The 25,672-nt window shown below is 49.4% G+C and overlaps 1 protein-coding gene across 3 annotated transcripts in view; it reads right to left on the reverse strand.

Moving 5' to 3' along the window:
* The window catches only part of FANCM (FA complementation group M), a 57,641-nt gene that overhangs the window by 418 nt on the left and 31,551 nt on the right, over positions 1 to 25,672 (reverse strand). For all 3 annotated transcript variants that reach the window (XM_039698123.1, XM_039698122.1, XM_039698124.1), the window contains 12 exons: positions 23,815 to 24,049; positions 19,615 to 19,772; positions 18,922 to 19,074; positions 8,822 to 10,637; positions 7,826 to 7,905; positions 7,650 to 7,718; positions 7,040 to 7,150; positions 4,285 to 4,441; positions 3,369 to 3,475; positions 2,279 to 2,815; positions 996 to 1,632; positions 307 to 598 (listed from right to left, as the gene is read on the reverse strand). In XM_039698123.1, coding sequence (XP_039554057.1) covers positions 307 to 598; positions 996 to 1,632; positions 2,279 to 2,815; positions 3,369 to 3,475; positions 4,285 to 4,441; positions 7,040 to 7,150; positions 7,650 to 7,718; positions 7,826 to 7,905; positions 8,822 to 10,637; positions 18,922 to 19,074; positions 19,615 to 19,772; positions 23,815 to 24,049 — 4,352 coding nt within the window. The remainder of the gene's footprint in view (positions 1 to 306; positions 599 to 995; positions 1,633 to 2,278; positions 2,816 to 3,368; positions 3,476 to 4,284; positions 4,442 to 7,039; positions 7,151 to 7,649; positions 7,719 to 7,825; positions 7,906 to 8,821; positions 10,638 to 18,921; positions 19,075 to 19,614; positions 19,773 to 23,814; positions 24,050 to 25,672) is intronic.

A 25,672-nucleotide genomic window follows, 5' to 3' on the forward strand; every position in this document is an offset into this window, starting at 1 on the left:
GGGTAGCATCGGGAGCCTCTGGAGCCCGGGAAGGGGCAGCAGGAGGGAGGGTGGAAGCAGAGCCCGTGTCAGTGCTCTGGGCTGCTCAGCAGGAGAGACAGGAATGTGCAAAGAGCTGAGATGGGACAGGAAAGCTCCTGGGAGAGGGTGGGAAAGGCTCTTCCTGAGCAGTGATCCCGGCAGGAAGGGATTCCCTGCACAGCTATCCCGGCAGGAAAGGTGCAGGAAGGCTCTCCCTGGCTCCAGGGGAGCAGAAGCAGGGAAGGTGGGCCCCGGACCCCCTGGCAGGCCCTGTGCTGGCCCTACCTGTTGGCCACAGCTGTGATGGAGCCGAAGGAGTGGCAGAGGTTGAGGGCAGCTCCGTAGCTGAGGTTGGGAATGCTCAGGTAGAAGCTGAGGATGTCCCGGCGGTGCCCCTCAGGCTCCGTTGGCACCTGGATGGCAGCGTCCTTCCTGTGCTCCAGCAGAGCCAGCTCCTTCAGCAAAGCTGCAGTTTCCTCCTGGCAGGAGCTGAAGAGGATCCTTATTCCAGCCTGCACCAAGGCTGAGAGCACTCCATCGTAGTACTGGGTCCTCTGGAAACACCGGGATGTTTCTCCTGAGGAGTGGAAGCACAGGAAAGCAAGACCTGCTATTGTCTAGTGGAACCATTGCATTGCAGGGTTTGGATTTTTGGATTAAAACAAATGCCTGTGCATGGATAAAATTGTGCTTGCTCCTGACATGGAATCCCACAATGGTTTGGGTTGGGAGGGAACTTAAATCCCATCCCATCCCAGCCCTTTTTCATGGCAGGGCAGGGACACCTCCCACTGTCCCAGGGTGTCCCAGTGTCCAACCTGGCCTTGGGCACTGCCAGGGATCCAGGGGCAGCCACAGCTGCTCTGGCAATTCCAGCCCAGCCAGCAATTCCCAATGTCCCACCCATCCCTGCCCTCTGGCAGTGGGAGCCATTCCCTGTGTCCCTCAGAGCAGGGCATTCTGGCAGCACCCACCTGGCCTGACCCTGTCTGTCTCCACAATCACACAGATCCTCTCGAAGATGCCCTGCAGGCGCTGCAGCCTCTGGCTGAGTTTATTCCTGTTCCCAGGGCTCTGCAGCTCCGACTGGAGCAGCCTGTCCACGGCCAGGCGGTTGCTGACGATGTAGTCGCTGGTGCCCAGGGAGCAGACCTGCACCCGGAGCCCGTGCACGGCCCGCAGGCACGAGAGCACCTCCGGCCCCGAGCAGATCTCCCGGCTGTCCGCCAGGATGCACAGGGAGCAGCCGTGCTCCCCGGGAACGGGGCAGATCCCGGCCGGGGAGCGGCCGTGCTCCCCGGGAACGGGGCAGATCCCGGCCGGGGAGCGGCCGTGCTCCATGGGAACGGGGCAGATCCCGGCCGGGGAGGGGCCGTGCTCCATGGGAACGGGGCAGATCCCGGCCGGGGAGGGGCCGTGCTCCCCGGGAACGGGGCAGATCCCGGCCGGGGAGCGGCCGTGCTCCCCGGGAACGGGGCAGATCCCGGCCGGGGAGGGGCCGTGCTCCCCGGGAACACTGGATATCCGAGCTGTGGCTGAGGAGGAGTTTGGGACAGCAGGACACACCGAGCCTGAGCTGCTCCCGTGGGTCTTCTTCAAAGAGCTGTACACCTGTGAGTGTTGAAAATCACAGATCATGGGGGTTTTACATCAAATCAATAAAAGGATGTTTTGCAGAATCAACACTTTCAGATTGACACTTCAATCCCTGTATCAGTCTCCCCACTGAGCTGAGCTGATTATCCCAGAGTTTGGATGACAAAAGCAGCAGCTTTCACTAAGAAGTTCAACAAAACCTGGATCCTGTAAAGGACAGAGATCGGGCTGGGAAGTGTGAGAGATCAGGAACCCAACCTCAGGGAGGTGCTGAAAGCTCCGAATTCAGACAGAACCAGGATTTTCTAATACAAACCCAAAGAATCAGTGCACACTGCTGTTTCAGACAGATCCACGATCCTCCATGACTGTCAGACCAAGGGAGAACCTAACCCCAGTTTTAATTTGTTTAATTCCAGGTTACCCTGGGAGTACAAAGCTTCCAGCGGCAAGGAGAGGGAGATGGTCCTGGAAATGTCCAAGGCCAGGCTGGAAGAGCCTGGTCCATGGCAGGTGTCCCTGCAATGGGATGGGCTCTAAGGTCCCTTCCAGCCCAAACCATTCCATGGTTCCCTGACTCCTGCTGCTGCCAGCCTCAGAACAGCCCTGGCACAGGGATTCTCTCCCACCAGGAAGCTCCCTGCTTTCCCTGAGCACTGACCTCAGCAGCAGCCTGCAGATCCGTGCTCCTGCAGCCAGAGCCAGCTGGGGGGATGGATGAGCTCCTGCCTGCCTGCTCTGGGGGGGGATCCAGCATCCCAGACACCGAAGGTTCCAGGCCCAGCAGCCTCTCCGTGTCCTGCCCCCCAGCCTGAGGAGCTGTGTCTTCCTCCCTGCTCCCGTGCTGTGCAGAGGGGGCTGAGGGCAGAGCCCTGGGGAGCTGCCCCTTGCCCTGCCCTGCTTCCAGGGGGTTCTTCCTGTGGACTCCTGCCTCCTCCTCCTCGCTGGAGTCACTCAGGACAATGATTCGGGAAGGTTTTTTCTTCTGCCCCGGGGCAGGAGCGTTCCCTGGCAGCCGGGCCTGGCCCAGCCTCTTCCTGCGGCGGGTCAGGTACTGCCTCCTGCCGCTGCTGCAGCCCTCCGTGGGGAGCAGCTCAGCATCCACACACAGCTCCTCCTCACTGGGAGCCTCCTCCTCCTCCTCCTCATCCCCCACGCAGAAACTGTCCTCGGCATAAGCCACGTCTTGCTCGGGGATCTGGGGGGAAACAGAGCCAGGGAGTTTTGGAAAAGTACAATGGTTCTGCTGCTCCTCACCAAAGGGCCCTTGGCTTATCCAGCCCTGCCCACACACAAATATGGGGCTGAGGGGCTTCAATCCCACCCAGTGCCACCCCTGCCATGGCAGGGACACCTCCCACTGCCCCAGGGTGTCCCAGTGTCCAGCCTGGCCTTGGGCATTGCCAGGGATCCAGGGGCAGCCACAGCTGCTCTGGCAATTCCAGCCCAGCCAGCAATTCCCAGTTCCCAATCTCCCACCCATCCCTGCCCTCTGGCACTGGGAGCCATTCCCTGGCTCCTGTCCCTCCATCCTTGTCCCCAGTCCCTCTGCAGCTCTCCTGGAGCCCCTTCAGGCCCTGTCAGGGGCTCTGAGCTTTTCTTGGATCCTTTCCTTCTCCGGGCTGAAGTTTTATGTTGGAACTTGTAATTTACCAAAAAAAAGGCTGTAACTGCTCTTCAAAGCAGGCCAAGAACTTCACTGTGGCCCACGAGGAGAGGTCCCCAAGGAGAGGAGCCCCTGCCCTTCCCACCTGGGAGAAGACGGCCGAGGGGCTGAATTCCCCATGGACCATCTTGAAGCGGCTGCCGAGGGCGGGGCTGCGCACGGAGCTCAGGTAAACTCCCCTCATCTCACTGTCTGAAACCACAGCGGGAAAAACAATTAGTTCAGGGTTAGTACAGAGAGAATTTTTCATTCACACCAGTTATGCTGTGTTTTGCATGTTCCTTTATGGTTTCCCAAAAGCCTGTGTTTCCCAAAGCAAAAATCTGCAATTCTCCAGCCCTTTCCAGAAATCCCAAAGGCCAGGCCCAAGGCTTTGAGATGAAGGAGGGCAGGGGTGGATGGGATATTGGGAAGGAATTCCCAGATACTGGGAAGACTCCCCAGAGCAGCTGTGGCTGCCCCTGGATCCCTGGCAGTGCCCAAGGCCAGGCTGGACACTGGGGCTGGAGCAGCCTGGCACAGTGGGAGGTGTCCCTGCCATGGCAGGGCTGGCACTGGGTGGGATTTAAGGTCCCTTCCCACCCAAACCATTGTGGGATTCCAAGTGTACCCAGCCTGTGTCATGAAAGCTGCCATTCAATCCCAGAATATCCTGAGCTGGGACCCACAGGGATCATCCCAAACCCATTGCTGCCCAGACCAATCCCACCCTGGGCATCCCTGGCAGCGCTGGCCAAAGGCTCCTGGAGCTCTGGCAGCCTCAGGACTCTGCCCATTCCCTGGGCAGTGCCTCTGGGGGCAGAACCTTTCCTGATCTCCAACCTGAGCCTCCCTGGCCCAGCCCCAGCTGCTCCCTCAGGGTGCAGGAGGTTTTCCAGGCTGGCAGAGCCCTGGATGCTGTGGCAGGAGCAGCTCCTGAGCCCGGGTGAGCAGGTCACTGCTCCCAGCTCCCACCCCAGGCATGCCCTGGCTCTGGGATGCTCTGGGAGTTCCCCACTCACCGTTGAGGGCCTGTGTGGTTTCCCCTTCATCGTTCAGGAACTGGGCCAGGGATGAGCTCAGCTCCTCCCCAGAGCCGTCGCTCTCGTCCGACGAGATCCCCTCAGCATCCAGCAGGGACAGCTCGGCCTCCTCGTCCAGGAACTGCCTGGCAGCAGCCTGCACAGCCAGGCCAATTAACAGCTGCCCCTAATGAACAGCACTGCCCCTGCACAGCCAGGGCAATTAACAGCTGCCCCTAATGAACAGCACTGCCCTTCGAGCCCTGCCCAGTCACCCGGGGCTCCAGCAGCGCCTGGAGCAGCGCAGGGATCCAGACTGGGCAGGGGATCCACTGCTGGGCAGGGAATGGCACAGGGTGCCCAGCACAGGGTGACAGCACAGGGTGCAATGGCACAGGGTGCCAGCACAGGGTGACAGCACAGGGTGACAGCACAGGGTGCCAGCACAGGGTGCCCAGCACACACAACGGGTCACTCTGTGACTTATAAATCCGATTTTACTCATGTTGTTTGCTTTCAAAAATCCGGTTTGATTTTGGATTCCTGCAAACCCAAGTGCAGCAGGAATTTCAGGCCCAGAGCCCACCCTGGTTTGCCCTTTTCTGCTCAGGATTTAGGACTCGTCAAACAATGATGGTGCAAACACCTCAGATGGTGCAGCTCAGCCCAGGAAGATGAGGCACTTCCCTTGTGACTGCAGGGCAGGAGACTTGATCCCAAATTCTACCAAAACTCTGCCAAGGTCATACACAGAAACAAAACAAGTTAACTCAGGAAGGTGTTTTGTCTGCGATACTTTACATTAATTTCATTTTTCTCCTGTAATTTCAGCTATAAAGTACTAAAGTAAAACTGGGTGCCAGCACTGGGTGCCCAGCACACACAACGGGTCACTCTGGGACTTATAAATCTGATTTTACTCATGTTGTTTGCTTTCAAAAATCCGGTTTGATTTTGGATTCCTGCAAACCCAAGTGCAGCAGGAATTTCAGGCCCAGAGCCCACCCTGGTTTGCCCTTTTCTGCTCAGGATTTAGGACTCGTCAAACAATGATGGTGCAAACACCTCAGATGGTGCAGCTCAGCCCAGGAAGATGAGGCACTTCCCTTGTGACTGCAGGGCAGGAGACTTGATCCCAAATTCTACCAAAACTCTGCCAAGGTCATACACAGAAACAAAACAAGTTAACTCAGGAAGGTGTTTTGTCTGCGATACTTTACATTAATTTCATTTTTCTCCTGTAATTTCAGCTATAAAGTACTAAAGTAAAACATCAAATTAGCCCCAAAAATATCATATATCTCCTTGACTCTAAGAGAATGGTTTGTTTGCCATAAAACACTCATATCATAAGGGAAGTCTTAATAATGAAGATCATTGTTAAAAAATTAAAAAGTGTCCAACATATGGTGCCCTGGAGCCCTGATTGTGGCAATTTCTGCCCAGTGCAACCACAGCCATGAATATTTAAGAGCTTTTAACTTCAGTAAGTCTGGTGCTGCCTCCCCTCCTGCCTCCATCCCTGCTGAAGTGTTAAACACTGAGCAGAGATTTAACATTTGGGGTTGAGGGACCATTGCTGCCTTAATGCCCAGGGCTGATCCCCATGGTGGGGATCACCCATGTGAGCAAGCAGCCCGATCCTGATTATGATGATAATAATAATATTATTACATTTTTATTATAGTTCTTGATTTATTATTATTATTATTATTAGTATGTTATTTTGTTAAACTATATAAATATAATTGATATATTATTCTAATATAACATACAATCCCAGAATACCCTGAACAGGAAGGCATTAATAAGGAAATTAATATAATATAATATAATATAATATAATATAATATAATATAATATAATATAATATAATATAATATAATATAATATAATATAATATAATATAATATAATATAATATAATATAATATAATATGTAATATTTTTACTATAATTTGTTATTATAATAGGGGGTTTGTTTTGTTTTGTTTTTATGCTTGTTTGGTTTTGGTTTTTTGGGGGTTTTTTTGGTGGTTTGTTTTTTTTTTGGGTTTTTTTTTTTTTTGGTGCTGCCTCCCCTCCTGCCTCCATCCCTGCTGAAGTGTTAAACACTGAGCTGAGATTTAACATTTGGGGTTGAGGGACCATTGCTGCCTTAATGCCCAGGGCTGATCCCCATGGTGGGGATCACCCATGTGAGCAAGCAGCCCAACCCTGATTATGATGATAACAATAATATTATTACATTTTTATTATAGTTATTGATTTATTATTATTATGTTATTTTGTTAAACTATATAAATATGATATATTATTCTAATATAACAATCCCAGAATACCTTGAACAGGAAGGCATTAATAAGGAAATTAATATAATATAATATAATATAATATAATATAATATAATATAATATAATATAATATATAATGTAATGTAATATTTTTACTATAATTTGTTATTATAATAGGGGTTTTTTTTGTTTTGTTTTTATGCTTGTTTGGTTTTGTGGGTTTTTTTTGTTGTTGTTGTTGTTTGTTTTTCTTCTGGACAGGACCTGACTCCTCTCAGGGTGTCCCTGGAGCTGCCCTCTGGTTTCACAGCTGTCACCCAGCCCGCAGCCCCCTCTGCCCCAGCATTCCCAAATTCCAGCTGCAGAGTTTGCCCGGAGCTGCAGTGGGAGGGCAGAGCCCAGCCCCACGTGGCAGCTGCTCCGAGCTGGGCTGGGTGTCCCGGGGGACACGGTGGCACCCACCTTGGCTGTCACACAGCTCCTGGCGCGTTTGGCTCCTCCCGGCCGGGGCCCGGCCCTGGAGCTGCTCCTGCCCCGCTGGAAATCCCCACTGTCCTCACTGGAGGTGTCCGACTGCAACGGGAGCACACGGAGAGCAGGGCTGCAGCAAGACACCTCCCAGAACCACTGCACCCCGGCTGGGGGCTGGGAAGGGACACTAAGGCTGCCCCAGTGCCACCCTGCCACGGGCAGGGACACCTCCCCACAGCAGGGCAGGAAAATGGGATTTGGAAGGAAAATCAGCTCCAACGTGCCATGAATTTGCTTTTTGTGGCTCAAAGCTCTGTGGCAGGCAGGTTGTTCCACCCCTCCTGGCTGCTGCAATGTTTCACTGCCAAACAGCTCCAAAGTCACCAAGCCCTGGATCCCTGGCAGTGTCCCAGGCCAGGCTGGACACTGGGACACCCTGGGACAGTGGCAGTGTCCCTGCCATGGCAGGGTGGCACTGGCTGGGCTCTGAGGTCCCTCCAACCCAAACCACTGTGGGATCCTGTGATGTGTGGAGACCCTGGGGAGGAACTGGAGGGGAGAGGAGGGGGTTCCCAGGATTTGTGCCCATGTCTCTGCTGACCACGTTCGGGGGGCGCCGGCGCTTCCTGGTGACCCGAGCTGGAGACTCCAGGTCGCTCTCATCCATCCCCTGTGGGAGCAACACCAACATCAGTGCACACACAGTTTGCCTTTTGCTGTTTAAATTGCCATTTTGATTCCCTTGTCTATTGTTTTTTTTTTTCCTCTGAGACTCACATCAGGAGACTTCAAAACATTCTTTTTCATCCTGTTTTTTCTCTGGAAAACGATCTCTTCCTCGCTGTCACTGCTGGGTCCTGCAGAAAACAGAATAAACAACATTCACCAGAATTGCACAGCTCCCAACACAATTTTGTTAGAGCTGAGCAATCAAACCCTGCCTCTCTCAGAAAAGCACCTCCAAAGGAGATTATTTATTGATCTACAGGGCAAATATTGTTCTCTTCAGCCTTGTTAATCAAAAGAGATAATCTCCAGCTGGGATGGACAATAAATCCTGCTTCCCCGGAGAGCCCCGGGGGAAGTGATTACCCCAGGCAGCAGAGGCAGAAAAAGGGAAGAGAAGCAGGACAAGAGAAGAAGCCATTAAAAGATGAGCAAGAGCCAGAATTGTGGCAGCACTTTGTGACACAAATCCCTGTGACAGCACTGAGGGGGGCTGCAAACGTCACTGCCAGAGAGGCCATGGATGCTGCAGGGCTGGAGCCAGGCTGGGAGAGCTGGGAATGTTCCCTGGAGAGGAGAAGGCTCCAGGGAGAGCTCAGAGCCCCTGGCAGGGCCTGAAGGGGCTCCAGGAGAGCTGCAGAGGGACTGGGGACAAGGCATGGAGGGACAGGACACAGGGAATTGTCTCCTCATTGACCCAACTTCCAGCATCACAGCCCAGAGAGGCCATGGATGCTGCAGGGCTGGAGCCAGGCTGGGAGAGCTGGGAATGTTCCCTGGAGAGGAGAAGGCTCCAGGGAGAGCTCAGAGCCCCTGGCAGGGCCTGAAGGGGCTCCAGGAGAGCTGCAGAGGGACTGGGGACAAGGATGGAGGGACAGGAGCCAGGGAATTGTCCCCTCATTGACCCAACTTCCAGCATCACAGCCATTTTTCCTCTTCCTTTCAACCTTCCCACCTCAGCCATAAAACCAAAGTGAGGACCCAAAAGATCCTGGATCCTGTTTCCTATGCATGAAGGTCTAACTCCTGTCCCACCAAATTCCCTACCTGCAGCATGGGATCCATGGAGGTTGGTGTTTTCCAGGCTTTCTGTCCTTCCTGGAGGTGAATCCATGGCTGATCTCCCAACGTTCTGCCTCCATGGGCTTTCTCTGCCTTGATCTACAGGAGGCACCTCTGGAATCTGCTCCCTGGCGTTCGAGAAGACTTTCATAGAAATTCTTTTGGCAGCTTTGATATTCACACCCTTCCTGCTTGTTGGGGTCAGAAGTGCTGAGGGCAAAGGTTCGGGGGGTTCCCTTCCCCTTCTGCTGCCTCCTGACTCGAGGCCAGGCCGTGCAGCAGGAGCCCCCCCGGCCCCCTCCCTGCCACCCCTGCCCCAGCTCTGCCGTGACAGCGGTGTGGACACGGCCCTCCTCTGAAGCCTGCTGCAGTCCCAGCCTGGCGAGGTTTCCAGCCTGGAGCCATCTCCCAGGGCTGTCTCTGCGCTCCCCGGGGCCCCGTTCCCTTTGGGGTGCCCAGCATTGCTGCTCTCCTCACAGCTCTCATCCCCGCTGTCCTCCATGGAGAAGCCCAGGTCGAAGGTGACGGAGAACAGCTCCTGGGAGCAGTCGTAGGGACCATCCTTCTCCAGGGCCACTGCTGATGTTGCCAGGGATTCCCTGCAGGCCTGGGTGGGCAGTTCCCTGCCTGGCTCTCCCTCTGTCCCAGGGATGCTCCCAGCTGGACCTGCCCTGGCTGGAGGCTCAGTGCTCATGGGGCTGCCCTCACCCGTGTCCTCAGCAGCCTCATCCTCAAACAAGTGGAGACTCTGCTCCTCAGCAGGAACTTCAAGGGCAGCCTCTGCTGCGTCCCTGGGAAGGAAAGGCTCCTTTGTCAGGGGGTGGTCCCTGCTGGGAGCGTTGTTTGGCATTTCAGGGAATTCCTCACTGTCAAACAGGCCATCAAAGCTGTCATTCCAGAGCTGCTCCTGTTCAACAGCAGCAGCCTCGGTAGATGACACAGTTTTGGATAAAGGGGGACTTCTTGAGGCACAGAATTCCCTGGGAGCTGCCACTTTGAGATTCTCCAGGAGCAGCAGTGAAGGATCAGTTTTTGGGGATGTGGGGGAGACGCTGTCCTGCAGTGCCTCTGAGTGACCTTTTGGGAGAACTTCTGGGGAAGGAGATCGTGTTCCTTCATCTCTCATCAGGCTCTCCAAACCCTCCAGTTCATCCCCACAGGGAGGGGACTGTGACAAAAGCCTTTGCACTTGGGAAAATGTTTGTTCCAGCCCCGGGGGCTCCCGGGGTGGCCCCTGGAGTGTGAAGGACTCCCTGCAGGATTCGGGGAGATAAAACAGGTCCGAGGCCATGGGGGAGGTCTCGTACCCTGAGTCCCTGTGGATCCTCCCCAGGGCCCCACAGGCTTCACCTGCAGGGCTGTTTTCCTGTGCTGCTGGGCTGGCAGGGCCTTCAGAGCTGTCACTGTTGTCACACAGGTCAATAAATGCATTTAGGTCAAATGTCACCTCCAGCCCCTCGTCCTTGTCACTGCCTGGGTGAGGGTGTCCAGGCACAGCAAGCCTTGTTCCTGAGGGAGGGGCAGGAGGCTCCCGAGGCAGCTCAGGCACCTCCCTGAGTGCAGGAGCTCCTCTGGGAGCCTTGGCTTTGGTGATTTTAAACGTGGTGAAGAACTCACTCTCGCTATCACCTGCATCAGGTGGGAAGGGTTTTGGTTTGGGTTTTGGCAGGTCTCTCCTGGAGCAGCGACCTCTCTGATCCCGGGGAGGTTTGGCCATGGAGGGATTCCTTTTGTTCCCTGGAATGTTCACATCTTCCAGGCGCAGGTGAGGCTGGAGCTCCAGTTCATAGCTGCAGTCTCCCTGGGGACACAGGGCACTGGTTACCAGAGGCACACCCAGGGCTGCCCACAGCCAGGCTCCAAACAGGGACGAAGGTTTTGCTCTCCTGAACTTCCCACAGACTCCGGATCAATTTTTCATGGATGTCTATAATCTGCTGTTCATAAGGCAATCAGCTCTGTTAAACATGCACTGGGGAAAAGCTCAGTGGACCTGGGCATGGAGGACCTGAACAGAACAATTATTTTTTGGCAGTTCAGGCAGATGAATCCCTGGATTCCTTAATCACTGAAATTACATGAGGTACCTTTACAGAGAGTGAGGAAAATGACTTTATAATTAGAGATTGGATTGCCTGAAGATATTTCTGGAAGCAAGATCCAAAGCCACCTTCCAAGAATTTGAAGACTGATCCCTGACAGGATCCCTCTCTGGTTGCAGCAGGCAAAGCAAACTGCACACTATTAACAGATTTTGTCATTAATCATCATCATCATTTCAACACCAATTTCACACAGATGCTGATGCTTAAACCATCCATTTGCAAAGACATCCAAAGAAACTCCAAGTCTGGATTTTTTTAACTAAAGCTGCCTTAGGGGAAGGCTTAATAAAAACAGTGAGGAAAAGAATTGTCACAAGAGGGTTTTAGGATGATTTTGATCTGGCAGGTTGTAAATAATTCCTTTTCCTCAAGCCTGGCCAGAACACAGACTCCAGACACGGAATTCTTTGTCTGAAATCCAAGAAGAACAGCAAACCTGGTTCCAGTTCAGTGCCCAGGTGCCACCTGAGCAGAGGAGCACTGGAGTGACAATAATGGGGCTGATAAGGGTCTGTCTGGGTTTATCTCAGGAGCACCTGCCCCTGCACAAGGGCTCAATTCAAGCATTTCAGTGTTACACAAACAAGACAGAAATTAAATGGATTAAGGATTAATTAGCTGCCAAACCACTGAACATGAGGGAAATGGGAGGAGGTGCTGTCCCTGCCCACCCCTCACAGTGAGGGTGAGAGTGCAGTGCTGATCAGGCTTGGCCTAATATTGTCCTGCAACCCAAAATCACCCAGAGTACAACCCCAAACCCTACAAACCCAGAGCCAAACTCCAACACTCAAAACTTACAAACCCAAAATAAAACCACAACCCCTAAACCCTCCAAGCCCAATCAAACTGAAACTCCCAAAACCTACAAACCCAAACCAAATCAAACTACAACCTCCAAAACTTACAAACCCAAAACTCAAACTGCAAGCCTCAAAACCTCCAAACTCCAACTCGCACCCCCAAACCCAAACAAAATACAAACCCCAAAACCTCCAAGCCCAAAATTAATCAAACTACAATACCCAAACCCTACAAACCCAAACCAAACTACAACCCCCAAAACCTCCAAAACCTGAACTCAAACTACAATCCCCAAACCCAATCCAAGTACAACCCCCTAAACCTACAAACCCAAAACTCAAATTAAACCCCCAAAACCACTCAAATACAACCCCCAAAACCTACAAACCCAAATCCACTCCAATACAACCCCCTAAACCTACAAACCCCAAACCAGAGCAGCTGTGGCTGCCCCTGGATCCCTGGCAGTGCCCAAGGCCAGGCTGGACACTGGGGCTGGAGCAGCCTGGCACAGTGGGAGGTGTCCCTGCCATGGCAGGGTGGCACTGGCTGGGATTTAAGGTCCCTTCCCACCCAAACCTTTCTGGGCCATGGGGTCCCAGCCCAGGCAGCAGGATCAGTGAGAATTTCCCTGGAATGTCCCCAGGCCCCCCCACAGCCCGCAGTGCTGTGAGTGGAGCTCAGCCCTGCTGGAGCCTGGCAGTGCTGCGGGGCCAGGCCAGCCCAGAGCCAAATTTAGCATCTAGGGCAGAGCTGGGTGACCTGCTTTGGGCTCAGGCCTTGTGTAACTGCTCCACTTCCAGCCCAAACACTTTCTCCTGCACAGAACCTGGCCAGGAGGCCACTCCGTGCTGCGAGAGTGAAAGGGACGTTTGGGATTAGCTCGGCCTGAACGTGCACAGATGTGGAACCTTACATTACCTGCTCAGCTCCCCTCCAACCCAGAGCCCCAGGCTGCACCAGCTCCTCAGAAAATAGGTCAGGAGCAGGAAAACAGCTCTGAGATTATGGTACTCAATCAATGAGCCTGCCTGGAGTCACTGATTCGCTTTAAAAAACAAAATATGCTTTAGCATAGAAAATAGGAAGAAAAAAGGAAAATTTTAATATTAAATAAATTATTACAGTAATATATTAATATAATATCATTTTTTATAATATATATTATTGTTACATAGTATATTATACAATTATAATATTATATTATATATTATTCTATTATATTATTATAACTAACCATACTACTATCATAATAACTATAACCATAACTATATAGTTATTATATATCATTATAGTTATTATATATCATTATTATATGTTGTTATAATTATTATATATCATTATATATAGTTATACATGTAGTTATTATATAGCTATATATACAGCTATATAACTATAACTATATAGTTATTATAATAACTATAACACTATTTTATATTATAATTATTATAATATTATATAAGTTATCAAATTATTTATTTTATTGCATTATAACAGTATAAATTAAAATGTTATATACTTATATTAATATTCTATATTGGAACTTGATTTTTGATATGTAAATATCTGTGTAATTATACCCATTCTGGTTTCCAGTATTTAAATTTAAGGCATCAAGTACCAAAATTGCAACTACCCCCTCTCTCCTCATGAGCTGCTTTGGATGCACATTCTCCAACAAGATTCCTCAGCCTGTTGAAACCCTGGTGATGCTGCTGTTTGAAAATTCAGGATAAATCCGTAGAGAGCTCCAGTGTGGATTTTTAACAATTAAAGCTCCTTTAAGTGGGAGCCTGAGTGAAGCCCTGCAGAATTCCCTTGGGTGTGTCTGGCCCAGCAGATGCTGCTCACTGAAACCCTCCCAGCCCTTGGTTTGGGCTGGAAAGGAGTTAAAGCTGTTCCTTTCTGTGATTCCAGGGGTTTTTCCTGACCATCTTTTCCATCTTTTCCCACAACTGCAGCACTGATGATCCCTGCCCAGAGCTCTGGTGCCCTGTGCGTGCCCTGCTCCCCTCCCTGAGCTCGGAGCAGCCTTTTGCTCATCACCCCTTCCAGGACCTGAATCACTCCCTGTTCCACGACTGCTCCCTTCCCAGAACACACCTCAGGGGAAGAAACGCTGTCAAAACCTTGGGTTTGGAGGCTTAAGTGTATTACATGAGATGATCTTTAACAATTTATTTAGTTGAGTCATGGAAGAAGGGCCTGAGGGACACAAACCCCAATTCCCTTCCACCAAACCGAGATGATTCTCTCTAATGGCATCACATTATTGATGGATCTGCTCATTCTGTTGGGTGTTGCTTTCTGCTACCCAATAAGAACAGCCTCAGATCCCTAAAAAGAAAGATGGTTACAAAATCCAGGGTATGTGCCCTGGCAAACATGGGAGCAGCATCAATGAAGAGGCTGAAGAGGTGAATGTTAAAGAGCATCAGGAAATAAATGAGGGTGCCCAGAGAGGCTGTGGAAGGGTCCAGGGCCAGGCTGGATGGGATTTAGGGTCCCTCCAACCCAAACCATTCCAGGATTCCACAGTAACAATCCCATTTACTGAGAGCATGCCCTGCCCCTGCTCTCTCTGTGTTTAGCTGGAAGCTGAGGGCAGGGATTCATGGAGTGCTTGGGGTTGGACCATCCAGTCCCACTCCCAAATCACTGCGAGTCCTCTGTTCTCACAGGAGCACAACCCCAGCCCCAGGAAAAGCACCAAGCACCTGCAATTCCAGGTCTAAACAAGCCAGCCCTGGTCTCAATTAATGCTGGAATTTAGAAAATTCAGTAACAAGATCAGAAGAAGCAATTCAAAGGAACTACTTGAATTGGAGAGCTGAGATTTTGGAGCCCCCTGGCACCTCACTCTCCAAACCAGCCCAAACCCTTCCACCTTCTCTGGAAGCAGAAGTTTTGACACATCTCAGAAGAGGATTTTAATCAGAGAGAATTTATGGGCAATTGAGGGCCTAAAAAACCCAGATAAAACCATTTCATTCTCCTTATTTGAACCATTTTTAACTTTTCATTCAGGGTCTCCTGAGAAAAAAAGGTTCAGCTGGCAGAAAACACTAAATTTCCACCCAAAACACATCTGATTTGAAACTCCACAGGTTTGGGAAGCCTTTTCAGGTTCACTGGGACTGCAGAGTGTCCTGGGAACGTTTCCCTGCTGGCAGGGAGCTCACCTGCAGGATCCCCTGAGGCAGCCCCAGCCAGGTGACAAATTACAGCTGATTCCAGAGCCAGCAGCTCCAGGGTCATCCCGGGGTGAGGAGATGTGTCCCTAGGTGTGTGGACTCAGAGGGTGAAAAACTGAGACAATCCCAAACGTTTTGGGATTTATTTTGTTTTTCTTGTGAAAAGCTGTGTGCTCCCACTGCCAGCTTGGAAACGGGAAAGCTCCAGAGGGAGCCTCCCACTCTGGACACTAAAATGAAGCACTCCTGCTCCTCTCCTAAGGAAAAACAAAGCACTGGCCTTCCCCAGTCCCTGAGAAACCTGGACAAACACCATCCCCCTCCAAGGATCACTCTGCCCAGCCTTATTTCCAAACAGCACACTTGAATTTGCAAAAAATGCTTAAAAGACATGGAATAATTTTGCAGAAGGACAACTTGATTTGTTGCCATCTTGCACCAAAAATCCCCCTGGGAGTAAATCCCCCATCTGCCCCTCAGGCGTTGCTGTAGCAATAAAGCCCCCAGGCATTAAAGGCTTTGCTGGATGTGCCTTTTCCAGGGGTCACATCTGGGGCTTCTCTGACTTTTATTTTCTTTTGACTGGGCCAACTTCTTCTCTAAGATTTTAGGAGCACATAAACAAATACAATTTTTTTGCCAACCATTTTCACTTAATCTCCTAAAAAAAAAAGCCTTTAAATTGACTTTTTAAAAGTGATTATACAAAACATAAATAATAATATAAAATACAAATTTCTTGAATCACTGAATGAGTACAAGAAAAGGAAAGCCACATATCAGTGAATTTCTTCTCTAACAGAAAACACCTAAAAAATAACACAAATGCCTCTTGTGCTGGCTTGTATTGTCATGACAAATCTCTGAATTAAATTCTGCCCAAGAAATAATTGAGCAGAAATTTCCAGATCATTTGGTTATTCACTGTAAAATAACAAACACAATATAATTTTTTTTTTGCCAATCATTTGCACTTAATATTTTTTTTTAAAAATCCTTTAAATTGACTTTTAAAAAGCTATTATACAAAATAAATAATAACATAAAATACAAATTTCTTGAATCGCTGAATGAGTACAAGAAAAGGAAAGCCACATATCAGTGAATTTCTTCTCTAACAGAAAACACCTAAAAAATAACACAAATGCCTCTTGTGCTGGCTTGTATTGTCATGACAAATCTCTGAATTAAATTCTGCCCAAGAAATAATTGAGCAGAAATTTCCAGATCATTTGGTTATTCACTGTAAAATAATGATTTGCCTGATTTTGTGTTTCATCCCCCAGTAAGAAAATCATCAATAAAACTGTGGTCTGAGGTTCCCTCTCTTGGGTATTTCAGGAAAGAGCTGTGACCTGTATTGGTATTAAACCCCTCTGTTAATTAAGCACCGTAAATGAACGTCACCAGATCAGCTGGGTGTAATTAGCCATGGAATATTTATAGCAGGAACCTGGATGCACAGCAAACCCTTCCACCAGAGGATCATGGAAGGGTTGGGAAGGACCTTAAATCCCACCCAGTGCCAGCCCTGCCAGGGCAGGGACACCTCCCAGTGTCCCAGGGTGTCCCAGTGTCCAGCCTGGCCTTGGGCACTGCCAGGGATCCAGGGCAGCCACAGCTGCTCTGGCAATTCCAGCCCAGCCAGCAATTCCCAGTTCCCAATCTCCCACCCATCCCTGCCCTCTGGCACTGGGAGCCATTCCCTGGCTCCTGTCCCTCCATCCTTGTCCCCAGTCCCTCTGCAGCTCTCCTGGAGCCCCTTCAGGCCCTGCCAGGGGCTCTGAGGAGTCCCAGGACCCTTCTCTCCTCCAGGTGAGTGTTTTGAATTCCAGTGGGAACATCCCCAGCCCTGGGAGCACTGTCAGTGCAAGGATGGCTTCAGGGAATGCTACTGAACCTCTCAGCCAAGAGCTCAGTGTCAGAGCTGTCTGATCAGATCAGACCAGGACAATGATGCTCTTCCCTTTTTCTGGAACAGTTTTGGTGTCCCTGGACTAGCACCAGTTGGTTCAGTGTAAGAAAGAGCCCAGGAATCTCTGGAGTTAATTTTAAACCCTGGTGTCAGTGCTGACCCCAGCCCTGCCAGTGCTTTGTTTCTCCCTGGGAGGCTTTGAAGGGTGAGTGCCACCTTGTGTCACCTCCTGTGCTCCTGGGGCACCCTGGGCACACCAGGGACACCCTGTGAGCAAGGTGAGGAGTGAGGAAGCTCCACACCTGCTCCTCTGCCTGCTCACACAAACGGAGCAGGCTGGAGGCCAGCCCAGCTGGGGCTCACCTGAGCTGAGGGGCTCAGCCTGGACAAAAGGAGGCTCAGGGGGCACCTGCTCATTCTTGAACCTTTTCCCTCCTTCCAACATCTCAAAAACCATGAAAGGAAATTCAGGTGGTATATCAGGAAAAGGTTTTTCCAGAAAGGTGATAAAGCTCTGGAATGGCTGCCTGGGGAGGTGGTGCAGTCTCCATCCCTGGGGGTGTTTAACAAAGCCTGGATGTGGCACTGGGGGCCAGGGCTGGGTTGGGGTGCTGGGGCTGGGTTGGACTCCATGATCCTGGAGGTCTCTCCCAACCCAGGGATTCTGTGAACATTCTGTGACATCCCTCCTGTGCCCATCCCTGCCTCTCCCTCTGCAGTGTGTCCCTGACCCCACCGAGGACAGGGACTGCCAGAGTGTGGGAAACAGATTTGTAAAAAATTCTCAAAGCCTGACAGAAGGCTCACACAGTGTACATCTGTATCCAAACCTTGAAATAAGAAATGCTGACTTAAAAATACCATAGAATAAGACAGACATGATTGGAAAAAAAATTAGAAACAAGATTCAAAAGATAGCCTTACAAATAAGACTTAATACTTTAGAGGAATAGAACTATGAAAGATGCATTGTAGTGAGACCCACAAAGAGTAATTTTAGATAATTAGCTTTAAGGCACTTACAACATAGTGTAGCTAAAGCTGATAGGCCAAGAAACACTTATAGTGTATTGTACTTAAGAAATAGTTGGATTCTAATTGTGATAGCATGAATTATAACATCTGTGATGTCTCACCCTTCTCATGAGACTGAAAATGGAATAAAAGTTTTTAAACACCTCTCAGTTTCCCCATCTCTGGGTCAGAAAAAGGTATAATCCAACACCAGAGGATCAGGAACGTCTCTGGTGGGATGGAGAAGCTTTTCTGAGCTGGCCAGGTCTGATCACAGCCTCCCTTTCACACCCAAGGAGCACAACCACAATGTCTCCATTCTCCTCCCTGATTAGCCCTGGTATTATTCAGGAAACTCTGGCAGCTTAGCAACAGCTTCTGATGACCTAAAAAACCTCCACGTGCTGAAAGGCAACATTTGGGGAGCTCAGCTGGAGGGGAAAATAAGGTGGTGAACCACTGAAGCCTCCACCCACCTCTGCACCCTCGTCCTTGTGCCTTCCAGAAGGATTTCTGTAGCCAGCCCTGTCAGAAAACAAAATTCCCACCTCCCAGGTAGATCCCATCCATGTTTGTTTGGCTTAGCTCCTCTCATCTCTTAATTCTTAGGAACAATTGGCTTTTTAGTTCAAAAAACAAAGCTCAAAAAGCCTAAAACAAATCCCCTAAAACATGCCATGTGTTCCTGCATGACTTTTCTGTCAGCTTTTGATGTACACACGACACCAAACTCTTCCCAAATCCTGGAACAGCTCTGCTATCCCTCGTGGTGGCTTTGCCCCTTGGCATTTGGAGCTGCTGTATGTAATGTCACTCTGACACAAACTGATACTGGAATCCATTAAGAAAAGACTGATTTAAGGGGTTTTTTCCCTTTTTTTAAACAGTTTCTGTGGAAAATATTAGGAATCACAGCACAGCAGTGGGAGACATTTTTAAACAAGACTAAGTACATATAATTAGTTTCACAATTACTGTTTTGGTTTTTTTTTTTTAAATCATTATTTTTAAACCGTTCTAACTGTGCATTCAGTCCCTGGGCAGGTTTCTTACCTGCTGGTGCCTCATCAGCTCCATCATTTCCATGGCCCCGATGAAGAGGTGGCATGGATCCGAGTGATCCACCAGGACTGTGGGCAGAGGCTGATTCTGCCAAATGCTCCACTCAGACAGGGAGAGCTCCCGAGCTGCCCCCTCCTCGGGCTTCTGCAGGGCAAAGGAAGGGAAAAGACACTTTTAGCAGGGAAATTTTTAGCTAAACTTCGCTGTCAGGGACAATAAATACAGAAATGCAAAGAAGGATTTAAACATTCTCACACGGGTTTAAGTCTGGTCTAAAATAAAAACATCAGGGGGGAAGGTGCCCAGGTGTCCCTGCCCAGGGCAGGGGGTGGAATGAGATGGGTTTAAGATCCCTTTAAACCCAAACCATCCTGGAGCTCTGTGAATGCAGCATCATGCATGGAATTCTTAAAAACAGGAGAAGAACTTAATGGATACTGAGACTTCCTAATATATTTTTAATTTATTGACCCATTTTAATTTACAGACCTAACATTTTACTTACAGACCCAACCTCAAAGACCTATTTCAAACATCCACTACCTAAACTCTTAACCTCAAAAACCCACAGGTAAATCTAAAAAAGGCACTTTCATAACAGGCTTCCTTCAAACCCAGAGGTAAGTCTGGCATTTCCAGCATCCTTCAGGCCTCATGTCCAAGGAAGCACTGCATGGAACTCACTGGTGTTTCCTCCAGGTTTTCCAAGGTTTCAAACTGAACTCGAGGCAATACTGGTTCTTTTATCCCATCACTTTCCTTAATCCTGTAGAGCCTGTCCCATATTTCAAACTCCTCAGGTGACAAGCACCAGCTCCCATGGGAGTTCATTTGCTTTTGGCCTGTGGGGGGAAAAACAACAACAGAAAAATGTTACCTGCTGTAGGAAAAGGGATGCAAGGAATAAAAGAACTTGGTGTGGTACCAGGGACAAAAAAAAAATCTCTGAGCCACAACCAAAAGCAGATGCAGAGAATCTGAAGCCAGGGACAAACATCCAAAGAGTGTTAAATGCTTTATATGAATACATATCATTAAACAGCTGTTTTGGGGAGGGCATCACATAAAAATAGAGAGATTCAGATATAAATCACTATCCCAAAAAATGCCAAATGCCTTAAACAGCCCTGGGTGGGAAGTGATCCCAAAGAATCAGAGTTGAGAATGTGATTGTTTTCAGACCAGATGTGTGGAGCTGGGAGAAACATAATGAAGGTAATTTGCCAGGATCTGGGGTGAATCTGCAGCCCAGGCTCTTTTGGGAATTAATGCCACAGAACAGGAATCAGGATCTCTCAATCCCGTCAAGGTCCAGCTGCCAGGGGCTGTGTCTGCACAGAGCAAACCCTGAGTGCAGAGTCCTGCTCAGGAAAACCTGGAAAAAGGAACCAACACTGATGTTCTTAAGGCCATCATCACTAAAACATCCCAGAAGATCAACACTGCCATGGAGTATTTCTGACTCTAGTGGAAATCTCACTTTCCAGAACAAATAACACCCAGTCCAAGAACCTGGCAGAGGAGGAAAAAAGAGACTTGAAGGAAAAGGAAATGAAGAACAATTCTCAGAGAAGCATTAGTAATCAGGGAATGTTAAGTGGGAAGGTGATGCACAAGGGATCAGAGGGACCCACAGGGATCACAGAATCAGGAATTTCCTGAGTGGGAAGGGGACCCACAAAGACCACCCAGCCCAGCCCCTGTCCCAGACCCCCAAACAACCCCACCCTGGGCATCCCTGGCAGCGCTGTCCAACCCCTCCTGGAGCTCTGACAGCCTCAGGCTGTGCCCATTCCCTGTTCCTGAGGACCTGTTCCAGCCAGCCCCAGCAGGACACGCTGGGAACAACAATGACTTCAGTGCTGTTCCAGCTCGTGGGACAGAGACAAGATGAACCTGTGATATCAGCCCAGGTGAGCCGTGGTGCAACCCTGCCAGGCAAGGAGCCCTGCAGCAGCTGGCACCACCTGGGAACAGATGCTTCCCAGAGCTCTGGGCTCCCTGCTGGGGAGGATTGTGGTTGCCCAGAACATTTTCCAAACACACGAAAGAGGGACCTGGACAAACACGAGTGCTGCCACCAGGGAATGGGAGCACAGGAGAACATTCCCATCCTCAGGAGGCTGATAAGGCTGTTTGGATCAGGGCTGGGAGTCAGCACGTCCTGCAGTCCCTGGCACAGCCTCTCCCCTCCATGGGAAGCAGCTGGTGCTGTCCCATGGGAAATTATCCTCCAGAACATTCCGGGTTAGGGACGCCAGGCCCTACCAAACACAAGCACAGAACTCAGATCATCCATGTTATTTTCCTTGTTTTTCTCCAGAACTAATGCATTGTCATTGTTCTTGAAGTGGCAAGAGAGCAAGAATTAGCCACAGGCAACTGGAAAGGCAGGAAAACCCCACAGAGCAGGTGCTCAAACCCCAAAGCAGGTGTTGGTGATCTTAAAAAGATCAAACCAATTATCACTAGGATAAAGCCAGCAATTATAGAAATAATGTGAAATTGTAAAATCAAACAAAATCCACGGTTATTGACGACTCAGAATTGATCCACCTGAAATGAGGGAGCAGAAGAATTGTGGAGAACCAGCAGAAGAATTAAGTAAATGAGATTTCATCTGGACAAAAGCAAAAAGAAAAAGGAATTACTGACAGCTTGAAATGAGATTCAGCTCCCAGAAACAACAATATCAACATGCTCGTCACTTCAGCAAACTCTTAAAGAAAACAAAACAAAACAACAAAACAAAACCCAAAACTCAGAGAGAGAGAAAAAAGAACATTAAAATATAAGAAGTTATATAAGAGGCTGATGAATTAAAGGGATTTTTTGCTGCACTTTTTGAAGGAGAGCTCTGAAAACTGCAGGACACACTTGGTTAATGATGGGGCAGCACAAGATATTGGATCCTTCTGGGGCTGACACACAAAAGTTATGGATGAGGTTTTGAAGTGAAGTAAAATTAACAGAAATTGGATCAAATTAAGAACAGGAAATGTGTATATTTTCAGGTAATGAGTGACAGGACCAGAGGAAAAGCCTCAAGCTGTGCCAGGGAGGGTTCAGGTTGGACATGAGGAGGAATTTCTTCATGGAGAGGGAGGTCAGGCCTTGGAACTGCCCAGGGCAGGGGTGGAGCTCCCATCCCTGGAGGGATTAAAGCCCTGTGCGTGTGGCACTTGGGGACACGGGGCAGTGGTGGTCTGGGCACTGCTGGGGAATGGTTGGACTCAATGGACTCACAGTTTTCCAACCTAAATGATGCCTTGATTGTATTTATTTTGACAAGAAAACAAGGAGAATGCTTGAAATTCCCGTGCTAACTCAGCCCTTGACAGCTCAATTTCTGCCACAGAGAAACCTGAGGACGAACTGGACCTCAACAACAAAGTGAGAGCAGAGATAAGAACACACCCAGCTCACCCACTGCTGCCAGCTTTACCCATTTTTTATCGTGGAAACAGGCAGTAAAATGAAGAGAAAATGCGAAAAAGTCAACTCCTTTCTTTGTCCTCTTTGGAGCTTTATCCTGAGGGTCACTAAAACCAGGAGCAGCCCTTGGTTCACCCAAAAATGAGGGGGATTCCACACAAGGGTGGTGCTCAGTGACCTGCACAGGGCAGCAGGGAGGGCACGGAGCCCTGGCCACCATTGGGGTCTGAGGGGTGGCCACCCTGGGGACTGAATCCTGGCCACCCTGGGGACTGAGGGGTGGCTACCATGGGGACTGAATCCTGGCCACCCTGGGGATTCAGCCCTGGCCACCTTCAGTACATCAGCCCTCCCCACCCTGGGGACTCAAACATTGGTCACTTTGGGGACTCAGCCCTGGCCACCCTGGGGACTGAGGGGTGGCTACCATGGGGACTGAATCCTGGCCACCCTGAGGACTGAGGGGTGGCTACCATGGGGACTGAATCCTGGCCACCCTGAGGACTGAGGGGTGGCTACCATGGTTGGCTGCTCAGCCCTGGTCCCTTTGGGGAGCCAGAGCCCAGCCCTGGCAGCTGCCCACGTGGCTCACACAGAGGGCACTGGGCAATTCCAGCCCGTGCTGCTCCCACAGCAGGAACATTCCCAGCATTATCGTTTCCTTTATGCCCTCCCTGCTCGTTTCTCTTTTCTAGGACAGACCAACAAATGCTATAAAATGATTATTTTCATTCCATGTTGGGCTCTGTTTTTCAGCAGCTGTGTCTGTTTAATCAGAAATAGGAACTTTCTCAAGGCTTCGAGTTTCTTCTTTCAAGAAGTTGCTCTTGGTCTTTACAGAAAGCATTAATAAAGAGATAGAGCAGGAAAATTCCCAAGTATTTATTAAAAAAATAGCTCTTTTTTCCTATCTTAGGATAGTGTTCAGTTTCCTGAGCATTCCCATGCCATTGAACTGCCTCAGCTAAAAAGCCTCCAAGAGAATTTTCCCAATTTTCCTCCAAGAGAGGCTGCACAGTTCATAAATATCCTACTCTTCATTTCTCCTTTTCCTCACATCAAAATCCTTCGGTTTTCAAACATTTCTGTTTTATTACATTTACAAAGCCACACTGTCCAGAGCAGCTGTGGCTGCCCCATCCCTGGGAGTGTCCCAGGCCAGGCTGGACAGGGTTGGAGCAGTCTGGGATTCTGAGATTTTGGGATGAACATTTGAACATTTCTGCACACAGAAACTCCTCTGCGTGCAGCTGCAGTTTCTGACTTGCAGTGAGTGACTCCGTGGAGGAGGATGAGCCGAGGCTGACTCAGGATGTGGATGTGAAGGGCAGAGCTGTGAGGATGCCCAGGAGAAGCCCTGGGCAGTGTCTGAGCTGCCAGAGTGACCCTGAGAGCCCCAAGCCCGCGGCAGGGAGGGCTGGAGGTGCTCAAACACCATAATCCTCTTACCAGTGACACAGGCAGAGAGAGCAGATTTGTGCTGCAGGGAACTGCATCTCCTCTTTTTGGAGAGCAGCCCCGAGGTGCTCTGCTCCTGCTTTTCAGCAGTGATGAACATTTTGTGCACTTTGGGATTGATGCCTTCCGGAACCATCCGTGGGCTGTGCTGGTAGAAATGAAGGGTTTTGTTCCCTGAAATGGCTTTGTGGATGCTCCTTTTGTTACACTGGCTTTGGTTGTAGGTCTGAAAGAGAAGGCAAACAGATAAATCATCTGCTGATTGATTGGTTTCTTCACAGCATTTGATCAAAACCAAAAGAACGCCTCAGTGTCTGTGGGTTTCTCACCACTTCCTGTTCCCTCAGCCAGGTGCTGTTTGGTTTGGGGTTTTTTAATGGACCAGAAGCAGGCACAGCACTGGAGAGTGAGAAAGGAGCACAGCCCTCGCCTGGGGGAAGTTACAAGCTGTCACTGATACAGGGATGATGTAAATTAGATTACACCAGAAACAGGGAAAGGAGCTCAAGCAAAAAAAAAGGCCTAAGATGATTTGTTGATGTCATGAGTGCCTGAGTCCTTTTAATTACACTCCATTTCATTGTGCAACAGAGAAACCATGGCAAAGCTGGGGAATGTGAGGAGAGAAACTGGGGCCTCCTCCAAGGAGGTTTTGTGCTCTGCTCCTCCCTGAGCCCCTTGAGACCCTGAGTGCCCCAGGGGGGCAGCTGCCACCTGACAGAGAGGATTTCAGGGAGCAAAAATAAATAAAATAAAAAAAAAATTCCCTGAATAAAACTGGAAGAGGTCCACAGCCAGCTCTGATAAACCCCTCAGGCATTCAATAAAACAACTTTTTAATCCTAGAACAGTCAAACCCGTGTTCTTATGGCAGAAAAACGTGGTGTTACCAAATTGGCAGCATCACAGAGTTGTGACTCCCCTGGCTTTTCCCTCCCCTGTGCTTCCTGGGCTGAGCAGCTCCAGGGGACACCCCAAGCCTGGGGCTCACGGGAGCTGCCACGTGGAGAGGCTGCCCTGGGAACAAACACTGAGCTGACAGAAATTCCTGCCAACGTCACGCTGCCAGACCTGCACTGACCCCTTTCTCCCAATCAAACATCTTCTAAAGCTTTGTGATTGACCTGAAGTGGTTTGATTAAAAACAGCCCCAAAACTAAAGCAAGCAAAACAAAAAAAAAAATCCCAAAACTAAAACAAAGTGAAAAAAAAACACACAACCCCTCCCCCCACCAAACAAATTCCATAAATTAATATATGGACATTAATTATTTAGCTGTAAGATTAAGTGATGAGGAAGAACCTCCACATTGAGTCTCCTTCCAGTTCTGCTGAACTTAAAAACCCCAACAACAACCCCAAAAGACATCCTCAAGAAAAACCAAACAAACCCACAAAGACAATATTGGTTTGCAATTAAACTTATTTCCTGACCTCAAAATAAAAATAAAAAGTATACAATGACTGTTCTACCTGGGGGGAGGTTCTGCTTCAAAGATATCTGAGAAAATGTGGACAACACAGTAATCCAGCTACTTAAGTGAAGCTCCAAGGAACTTAAGGGACTGGTTTATATCCCATTCCAGAGCAGAGCTTTCAGCAGTAACCAGCCTCCGTAAGCAGCACGAGAAAGTATCTATTCACAAGCTCCACTCAGGTTTATCATTTTTAACTCTCATCTCTTCAAAGGGGAAACTTTTTTCCTCCCAGGGAGGATTCTTTGCAGTCTCATTCAGAATGAAATCCCTGCCATCCGCAAATCCCAAGCAGAGCTACAGCACTGACTGGAATAAAGAAATAACACCAAGAATCTGAAATTTCAGCTTTACAATTGATTTACACAGATCCT

Source organism: Passer montanus, unplaced genomic scaffold (genome assembly GCF_014805655.1).
Source record: "Passer montanus isolate IOZ18808 unplaced genomic scaffold, ASM1480565v1 scaffold120, whole genome shotgun sequence".
NCBI classification, from domain to species: Eukaryota; Metazoa; Chordata; class Aves; order Passeriformes; family Passeridae; genus Passer; species Passer montanus.